Genomic DNA, 10,392 nt, shown 5'->3' with positions numbered 1-10,392 from the left:
AAAAATAAGTAACATATATTATAGAAATATGTTAAACTTTATTAAATTAAAATAACTTGTCTATTATAATCAATTAATTAATTTGATAGAATATAGATAATGAAAATATAACACTCTAGTATTATTAAAATATTGTTATTTGTATATTAGTATCATATAATATCAAAATCAAAGTATTTAATAAATACTAAATACTATATTAACCACCAATAATAAGATATATTAACTTAATAAAATTAAGAAAAATATTCATAAAAATAAGTTTAAGTTAAAAATCAAATAAAAACTTTTAATTTATTAAGAAATTAGTAAAAACTAAATTGGACACATATCTAAAAATACCAACATGTGAGGACTTGAGGTTCAAAAAAACAAATAAATAAAATAAATAAAATTCAAATTAAGGTTTAAGTGTTCCAGTCATCTCCCACGGCTCAACCACCGATAAAAAGAACTGTCACGGCGGAGTGAGAAAAAGTTACGGTGGCGGTTCTGTGAAAATGAAATCAATAATCGACAAAGAACCACCGTCAGATTTGTTCCCTTCCAAACACGAATTTCCCAGACTCGTCGCCGTGCTCGCCGTCGCATCGCTAGTTGCTTGGACCTCCAATCTCCTTTTCACCTCTCTCCTTTATCCATCTACGAAACCCTTCTGTGATACCAACGTCAATTCTCTTGATTACTTTCCCGGTCAGTCTCTCCTTCACTCCTAATTCTTTTGATATATATATTTTTTTTGGAAATGATGTGCTTCATTTTTGGTGTTTATTTAATTTGGTAGGATACAGATAGTTGTGAACCTTGTCCAAGTAATGGAGAGTGCAATGATGGAAAATTGGAGTGTATCAGTGGTTACCAAAAGAATGGAAATTTGTGTGTAGAAGATGGAGATATCAATGAATCTGCTAGAAAAATTGTGTGTTTGTAGAATTTGATTATTTGTTGTTGTTTATTGGTTTTGGAAAATAAATTCAATTTTCTGTTATTCTTTGCAATTCAATTTTATCATTCTCATTGGCAATTGTTTGTGTGTGGTTTAACATTAGGTGGAGACTGTGGAGCGTCACCTCTGTGGAGAATATGCTCAGTTTTTGTGCTCTGGAGCTGGATCAGTTTGGGTTTGTTTTTTCACTCTTAACCCTTGGACTGTGCTGTTTACCTGTGTTTGTTGTACTTTTGGTTGTGTAAGAGTTGAGAGAATTGATAGGAGCAGTTAAGCTTTCCATTTATATTTCTAATTAACTTTTGATTTATGAATTGTTAGTTACAAATAACTGCATTGCTTTTATAGAGAACCAGTTGACAGCTGTTAGTCTTGAGACTAAGGCTACAGCTAATACTAATCTTACTCTAAAAAGGCATTGTTGACATAAGTTTTTGAATGGATCACTTGTAGGTGGTAATGGTAATGGATAAGATGATTCTGATAGGAATGGGTTTGACCACAAAAGAGAAGGTCTCATTGAAGTCAAAGCCTTGTCTTTGATGAAAACCTCTGGTTAAAAGTCTAGCCCTGTACCTATTTCCTGTCCTATCAGGATTCTCTTTAACTCTAAATACCCATTTGCAAGGCTTGTCTTCGAGAGGGAAGAGGAACAAGTGTCCAAGTGTTATTATGAATTAAGGCATTATATTCTGCATGCATGGATGCCTTCTATTGCAAGTCAAGGGTTTGTGTGACAATTTTAGGCTCAGAATTGGCAAGAAGGAGTTTAGGTTCATGCCTTGGTTGAGAGAAGCCAGTTTTAGCTCTAGTTTGCATAGAATGTGTGTTGACAGGTTTATGTAGAACAAATATAGCTTTAGGTGGAATAGGCATAGGACTAGGTAAAGAGGAAGCAGTGCTAGAGGTCTCAAAAGTAGTACTTGGCTCAGCAGGGTTTATGTCACTGGACTGACCAGAGTTAGATGATTGAGCTGGACTGGAATCTCTGGGTTGAATTGGTTGATGTGAGACAGAGTTTCATAGGGGGAGACAGACCTATGAGAGGCTTCAGTTGAGGAAGTTGATACTTGAGAGGGTTGAGCTAGGGAGTTAGAGACAGGGGGGACACTATCCGAGGAGGCATTTGGTGACTGAGATTGGCTCATGCGTGGGAGAGTCGATAGTTCTGCCAGGTATGATTGAAGGTGATGAGAGAGGAATTGATATGAAGAGGTGGGAGAGAGACACTTGAAGGAGGAGAAGATACATGATCAGTTTGGGAGAATAGTTCTTGGTAGGGAAATCTCAACTCATTGAATAATACATCCTTGGAGATGTACAATCCGCCACTAGGAGATAGACACCTGTGCCCTTTGTTTTAGGTGGAGTAATCAAGGAATAGGCACTCTTGAGATCTAAAATTCAGTTAATGAGTGTTGTAGGGCCTTAGTAAGGGAAATCAAGCACAACCAACCACTTTTAAAAAGTTATAATCAACTTTAAGCTTGAACAAGGCAGTATAAGGTACTTGAAAATCAATAGAGGCAGAAGGTAGTCTAATGATAAAATAGACAGCTGTTGGGAAAGCATAGTCCTAATAAGTGAGAGGTAAGGATGCTTGGCTTAAGAGTGTGAGGTCCATATCAACTATGTGCCTTTGTTTCCTTTCAACAGCACCGTTTTGGTGATGAGTGTGAGGGCATATAACCCTATGAATAATACCTAGGTCAGATAGGAATTTGTTGAAAGGTCTAAACTCACCTCCCCAATCAGACCGAAAGGCTTTGATGGGAAGACCATGTTGAAGTTCAACCATGGCTTTAAACAGTTTGAATATAGAAATAGCTTTAGATTTAGTCTTAAGAAAATAGATCCATGTAATCTTAGAGAAGGCATCTACAAAAGACATGTAGTATATGAAACCCAAAGTAGAGACATTGGGGGAAGGTCCCCACAAGTCACAATATATAAGTTCCAAAGGAGAAGAATAGGTGGTGTGTGAAGCAGGAGAGTGTAATTTGTGGGCTTTTCCCATACAACAGGCTGAGCAGAAGAAATTACAACTTTTACTATTGAAAGGAATATTACATTCATGTAAAACAAGATTTAGGGCATGTATATTAGGATGACCTAACCTTAAATGGCACATATTAGAAGTACTAGAGTTCATATAAGCCGAATTAATGCTAGAAACAAACTTATTTTGCCAAACAGAAGTAGACAGTAGTTGAGACTTATCATCATTGCTAGACAGGATGATGGATGGAAATTGGAAACTCATAGAGTCCATCACCTCCAACATATCTTTCAAGCAAAGTGGCATTAGAGACCTGATATTTGACAAGACACTTGTCAGTTGAGAACAGAAAATAGACATTGTTGTCACGAGACAACTGGCTAACACTAATCAAAGTCTTGGATATGGAAGGTATAAGTAAAAGGTTGTGGAGAGTGAGAGGTGTGTGAGGGTGAACAGGTGAGGAGAAAGTACTAGAGCCAGTAGAGTGAATGTGCAAACCTTGCCCATTGCCTATATAAAATTGATCATGGCCTTTAAAATGAGTCAGTTGTTGGAGGTTCTTGGCATCATTAGTGACAAGAAATGAAGCTCCTAAATCTGGGAACCATGATGCAGATGCAGAGGTGGAAGGCACTGTATTAACAACAAAGGCACTAGGATTAGTGAACGTAGGAATCTGCCTTGAAGTTGGAGGTGGCCTGGTCCACGCATTTGTTGAAAAAGCTCCATAACGAATGTTAGAAGTAGGCCATGAGTGTTGATTCTAAGAGTTACCAAAGGATGCAGATGGTTGGTAGTGTTGACTGAACCTGTACCAGCAGCTAAGAGTTGTGTCCAAATTTTGAGCAGACTTGGCATTGGACATTAGAAACCGGGAAATCTGCCTCCTCCACCTCTACCATTACGAACCACGTGTTGTTCAGGGTTATGAGGATAGGGCTGAACTGGTGAGGAATCTGTACTAACTGGATTCACTTCTTCAGAGTTGTTAGAGCTAGGTGCAACATGAGTAAGATTGAGAGAGATTAGATCAGGAACAACTTGTTTCTTGAACTTCGCAAGGCAAAGTTTATGGGCTAGAGGTAGAATTTCTACTTCATCCAAGTCCATGAGTCCAAACTTACTTTCAATGACTGATACTACATGAGCAAAGTCTGAGGTAAACCTTCAAGAATCACATCTATGTGATGTGATGCGGGAATTGGATCTCCAATAGAGGCTAAAGAGTTAACAATGGTACGAACCTTGAGCAGATACTCTTGGACAGATGAATTATCAAGAGTTAAAGCACGAAGCCTTACACAAAGTTGCTTGGCTCTTGCACGCGTCTGTTTCTGAAAATAGTTGAACAAGTGATCCCAAAGTTGAAGCACATGAGTACAACCAAGAACACGCGAAAGGATTTCATTCGAGAGCATTGATTGAAGCCAAGAGAGAAGCATTTGATCTTTTTGCAGCCAGCGAGAGTACTCAGGGTTTACATTACCAGAATTGCGAGGCTCATCATTGACAAATTGAAGTGGAATTCAAGTGCAAACTATGAATTCAATGAGATTGTGCGCGTTGATGTATGGTTCGATTTGTTGTTGCCATAAATGAAAGTTCTTCTCATCAAGCTTCTGAGCGATTTTGAGTGAGAGCTGAAGGCATCTGGATTCTTCAGTAGAATTCTAGATCGCCAGTGCCGGAGTGGTAGAAATGTGAGCTGATGACAGTGGCGATTGCGAAGGTTGTGGTATCTCAGTCATGGTTAAGACCTACACCCTCTAGCATTATTATAAGCAAATTTGACATTTTTGGTACATTGACCATTAATGTATTTAGTCCATATATCGATTAGATACATTAAAGAGTCAAATGTGCCAAAAAAGTAAAAGTTGCTTGTAATAGTGACCGGAGGGTGTAGATCGTGATCTAGCAATCTGATACCATGTAAGAATTGAGAGAATTGATAGGAGCAGTTTAAGCTTTCCATTTCTGTTTCTAACTAACTTTTGATTTATGAATTGTTAGCTACAAATAACTGCAACTGTTTTGCTTTTATAGACAACCAGTTGACCTGCAACTGCAGGTTTTGAGTACAAGCTGGTAGGTGTCAGTCTTGAGGCTAGGGCTAATGCTGATACTACTCTTACTCTAATAGACTGTGTTTATCTCTGCTTGACTTTTTATTGTTGCTGGTTTTGAATTCCTGTTTGTATTCTCATCTCAGGTTCATGATGATGATTTGTGGAATTATTTTGAGTCAGTGGGAAATGTCAAAGAGGGCAATGCACTTTATAATTATACAAAACAAAGGGCATTTGATACAATGGATAAATTATTGGAGACGAGGTTAAACTCTCAGGGGTATGTCACCTTCTCTTACTTTTCAAGCTCTAAATCAACAATGGATTATTTTTACTTTTAGCCATATATTTCCTACTAGGGCCAAGACTTCTGTTGAATACATTACTTCTGTCTTTTATAGGATGAAGGAATTCAAGTGTCCAGATTTGCTAGCAGAGCATTACAAGCCATATCCCTGCCGCTTTCGTCAGTGGATCACTCAACATATTCTTGTTGTTTTACCAATTTGTGCTATGGTATCCCTTCCTAAAGGCACACTCTAACGCACATTGCACACAGACGCACACGCATTACATAAGTATGTTTGTATGCATGTTATGTTATCAATGAGTAGACATTTTAACATTGCCAAGATTAAACAGCTTGTAGGATGCTCAATTTTGTTCTGGAATGTCCGTCGAAAGCTACGCGTGTCGAGACGAGTTGAGGAGCTTTATAGCAAGGTATAGTGGGATATGTGTGTGTGTGTGTGTTTAAGTGCACATGATAAATATATTATGAACATTTAACTCTATTTTATTTGTCTAATTTGAAAAACTGGTTTTTACCGCATTATTTGTCACTTGAAAATATCTAGAGTGTTAAATACTGCTTTTCTTCCATAATATCCTTATTTATTGGTATCTCAATTAATTGGCTCTACATAACTCCTAATAGAGCATTTTAGTCAAAACATTATCTTACCCTTGAAAGAAGTACAATTAGTGATTTCCTTGAGATGCGTCGATTACCTTATATGACAAATAAAGTGAGACAGAGGGAATAATAGAGTACTCATGTTAATTAGAGTTCACAAAGTAGTATGGTTTCTGTCACTTGGGAGTTGTGTGTGCTAAGTAGAAGGTTCATATGCAATTATGCCCACTTTGTACCATTTGCCATGGTTTATTATTGCAGTTATGTAGGTTGAGATGACTGGAAAAATATCCACGTTCCCTAATTTTTGTAGGTAGAGTTTGTATTAACTGAGTTTTTGAATAATGCACCGAACCAATAGCTCAGATCTTTTGCAGGCCTTTCCTGTAGTGGCTTTTATCTCCTGTTAACCACCATTGCAGCTGTAGTGCACTGGTTCTTTTGTTCAGATGACTATTGCTGCTTTATTCCGATTAATCTATGTTAAAACTTCTTTGTTTTTGATTTTATAGGTCTGCGAAATACTTGAAGAGAATGCATTGACATCAAAAAGTGTAAATGGTGAGTGTGAACCCTGGGTTGTTGCTTCTCGGTTACGTGATCACCTGCTTTTACCAAGAGAGAGGAAGGACCCTTTATTATGGAAAAAGGTAATCATGAAGTTATCTTGTAATTTGGAGCTTGATTATCCTCTATTGTCACAAAAGTAATTAATCAAATAGCAAAACATATCAAAATGATTCTGTTCATCCCATTAGTTAATTCGGTTCTTCAGTCAGTCTCCTGCTGCAAAAGTTCCCCTTTGGTACTTAGTTTGAGCATAGTATTTCTATCTGTGCTGATGTACTGCATTTTCTCTCACTATGCTGCTTTGTCTTTTGTTTAACCTTCCACTTAAAAATAACCATTCTTTCATTCTGTAGTGTATCAGTGAGGATTAACCTGTACTAGTATTTTGTAATGGTGTATCCCTGTAAATCAACAGAGTTCAATGATTCTTTCTTTTCTCATTGCTGATATTAATTGGTGTAGGGTGTAATGTTTTGAACCCCAACAATCTGTCAAGTTGCTGTTAATGACATCGTTTTGTCCTATAATTGAAGTTGAGCATTCATACAGATTTTTACAATGAACTACATGAATGGCTGTGTCTGTACTTTGTAATAACTTTGATCGGGAATTGAGTTTGCAGGTAGAAGAATTGGTTCAAGAAGATTCTCGTGTAGACCGCTATCCAAAGTTGGTGAAGGGTGAATCTAAAGTGGTATGGGAATGGCAAGGTAGGCATAGTAATATGTTTGATTAGTCAATATAAACAAGATGTTGGGAATAAAATTTACATCATGTAGACCGCTATTCCATTCCTTCGAGTACTGATTAAATTCTAATGCATTGCTTCCTGTTAGTCTCTTCAGCTAATATATATTCTGATTATTTGTCTGAAGTATAACTTTTTTCCTCTCTTACCCTTCAGTTGAAGGTTCTCTTAGCGCATCAAAGTTGTTGACTAAAAGAGATGTAAGCAAAACTAAGGTCAATGGAAACATAGACCTGAGTTGTCAACCACGACCTACAATGAAAGCAGGTCAGTGGTGTTATGTTACTAGCATATGCTTGTTTTGTACTGCATTAAAATTGATCCATTGTTCCATCCATTTGACGCAGAGCTCATGGAACCACATTTTTGATACAAAATTTTCTTTGAGTAGTGATCCGTATAAATCAAGATGGAGGCTGAAGCTTAGTCTAATGATGTTGGTGTATAAAATGTTGGGTGAGAACGTAGGATATATATTGTATACCTTCGCAGCTGCACGGAGCAATCGTGTGAGTGTGTCCTGCGTTTGGTGAAACATCAGTTTGTAAAAAAATGTAGATTCATAGGGCCTGCATTCTTAAAATTTTAAATATGCTTATATTATGTTTTAGGGAGAAACATCAGGTCCTTGAAACTTTTTATGTTCTAGGACCAGTGGATCCTGATCGCTGTTAAACAAATTAGTTATGTAATATGAGACTCCATTCACTTGCATTCAAGTCACAAATAGATTAAGTGTACAACAGATTTCAAATTAGACTATTTTTACTAGTAGGAATTTATAAGAAATCATAAAACATTCTTGCAGTGTTAGCGAAGTTGACATAATATTAATGCTTTCACTCTTCAGCCTACTTTCTTCCACGAAGAGACATTTCTTTTATGTTTTGAAACTGATTACAGATTTCTATCAAAAAATTCTTTTTTAAAATGTTTGTTCTCTTAAAATATTTCAGATCATATACTCCTCGGAGACTAGAAAATAAGAGACAAATTTTAGAATTTTTTTGTTTGAGTAGATGTACATTTAGTACCTTTACATTTTTTTAAAGGTATATTTGAAGTTTCTTAGACACAGAACTCTTACAAAATTTATGAAACCCAATTTATGAATGACATATCAAACTAATATTTTAGTAGTCAAGAACATTTATAGAACTCCTATTGAACAATGTTCTAAGCTGTCTTTATGTTAAATAAGTACACGTATAATACTTATTTTTGGAACTTTTAAGAATAAACAAACTTGTGACTACATAGTGTGTGTGTGGTATTTCATGCATCCTACATGATTCTTCAATGCTCAAAAGTAACATAGGATGATTTAATGATTCGATGCAAAAACAAGAATCACTTGATTTTATCCTTTGTACCAACTTAATAAAACATAAACAATTCAAAATGTACCAAAGTGATTTATAAGCTGAAGAAAACAATGACTTACAAAACATGATTTTAAGATTTATATAAGTACAGTTGAAAAGATTTGCAAGTTGCCCGTCTAGCTCAGTTGGTAGAGCGCAAGGCTCTTAACCTTGTGGTCGTGGGTTCGAGCCCCACGGTGGGCGATACAATTTTTTAGTTATTTTTTCCACTTCCATAAATTTAAAAACATGGGCTTCGACAGACAATTTATTTATCCTATGATGTCGGTGTTCCATTTCAAGAAGCCAACGCTAAATCCTCCTAGTACCTAGAAACTACTTCTAGCTAGTAGTAGTGGTGGCACTAAATGACCATAACTCACCACGACATAGGTAAATTAAATTAATGAAGGATACATAGTTTCAACTCACTAAATTCACCTAACCTCTTGTTAAATCTAAAGTAGGATAATCCTAAAACAAAAGTAGTACTACACTTTATTACTCCCTCCGTTCCTTTATAAGTGTCACTTTCTTGTAAAAAAAATTGTTTCTTTTTAATTGTCACTTGCAAAGTTCAAGGTAGTATTAATTGCAATTTTGTCAAAATTACCCCTAGATAATGATTGCAGAGAGAGAAAAAGTAAAGTGAATGTAACAAATAATTAAGGGTATTATAGGTAAAAGAAGAATTAGTGTTTGAAAAGTAACAATAATGATTAGTTTCCTTGGTATGTGTAAAAAGTCAAAAAATGACACTTAAAAAAGAACGGAGGGAGTAAAACAAAAATAAGTTAGAGATCAATGTCGCCTTGCCTTGCCTTGCTGTATTATTAAAAACTCCCTTAGCTCCTAATGAATAGTACTGGTAATATTATCTTGAGTTAAATGGCTAATAGATTTTACGAGTTCCATAATTGATTAAAAAAATATTTGATCAAATTTTATATACATCTCAATCGAATTTTGAATTACCAAAGTTCGTTCTAACTAAAACTAGAACCTTAAAACGAAAAGAAATAGTATATTAAAAAATAAATAAAAATGATACACTTTATTAATAGAAAAATATTGATAGAATACCGATTTTATGTATTTTATTTTATAATTATTATATTATATTATTTTGTTTTGTATATGTATAATCCAAATTTTTAATATGGTATATCAAGATCACAGTTTAACAGCTAGTAGATTAATTGCTATCAGATTTTTTGTTATCAGACTATCCACCGTTTATTTTCATATTTTAGATGGTCAATCTTAAACGTGAGATAATGTGTTAAAAGTCTCACATAAAATAATATATAATGAGATTAATTGTTATGCACTATCAGTGTAAAAAGTTTTACACTGTCAATGCATCACAATCATCTGTTGGTATTACTTTTTAAATGGTTAAAATAAAAGTCAAACATTTTAAATAAATCAATGGTTGTGATTAACTGACAGTGTAAAAAATCATTGCACTGTCAGTATATATCAATTAAATTCATATATAATATAAACACATAATTATAAGTGAAGAAAATCCTAACTAAAAACTAGTTTTTATAGAATTTAGATTGGTTCAACAAAAAATTTTAACATGTTAAATTATAAACCTCATTGCCATATCTCTGACAAACTTTATATTATAAACAAAAATAAAGTTTTGTTCTATATTATTAATGATTCAAAGAATAACCATAAATTTAAATACAAATGCATTAACTAACTAAGAGTAGAATATTCTAACTGAAATAACTAACTAATAACAACCTAAATAATAGGAAAA

General features: G+C 34.9%; 1 protein-coding gene and 1 non-coding gene across 2 annotated transcripts; both read left to right on the top strand.

The window, feature by feature from the left end:
• Positions 1-365: 365 nt before the first annotated feature.
• On the top strand, positions 366-7,965 carry LOC127120547 (uncharacterized). The gene is made up of 10 exons (XM_051051013.1): positions 366-693; positions 792-919; positions 1,050-1,121; positions 5,161-5,297; positions 5,419-5,533; positions 5,660-5,740; positions 6,446-6,583; positions 7,126-7,213; positions 7,408-7,518; positions 7,599-7,965. The coding sequence occupies exons 1-10, from the start codon at positions 501-503 to the stop codon at positions 7,619-7,621; spliced, it is 1,086 nt and encodes a 361-aa protein (XP_050906970.1). The 5' UTR covers positions 366-500; the 3' UTR covers positions 7,622-7,965.
• A 781-nt stretch (positions 7,966-8,746) lies between these two features.
• Positions 8,747-8,819, top strand: TRNAK-CUU (transfer RNA lysine (anticodon CUU)). Its single transcript has one exon. It is a non-coding gene; the product is annotated as a tRNA-Lys (tRNA).
• Positions 8,820-10,392: the final 1,573 nt, after the last annotated feature.

The sequence above is a fragment of the Lathyrus oleraceus genome, chromosome 2 (assembly GCF_024323335.1).
Source record: "Lathyrus oleraceus cultivar Zhongwan6 chromosome 2, CAAS_Psat_ZW6_1.0, whole genome shotgun sequence".
NCBI classification, from domain to species: Eukaryota; Viridiplantae; Streptophyta; class Magnoliopsida; order Fabales; family Fabaceae; genus Lathyrus; species Lathyrus oleraceus.
This window is presented reverse-complemented; position numbering and strand designations above follow the sequence as displayed.

Bases quoted from the DNA above. Each gene is read 5' to 3' on its own strand.
- LOC127120547 (XM_051051013.1), top strand. From the start codon at position 501: ATGAAATCAATAATCGACAAAGAACCACCGTCAGATTTGTTCCCTTCC. The intron at 5,534-5,659 runs GTATCCCTTCCT...AAGATTAAACAG, and splicing joins TTTTACCAATTTGTGCTATG to CTTGTAGGATGCTCAATTTT. The intron at 6,584-7,125 runs GTAATCATGAAG...TTGAGTTTGCAG, and splicing joins ACCCTTTATTATGGAAAAAG to GTAGAAGAATTGGTTCAAGA.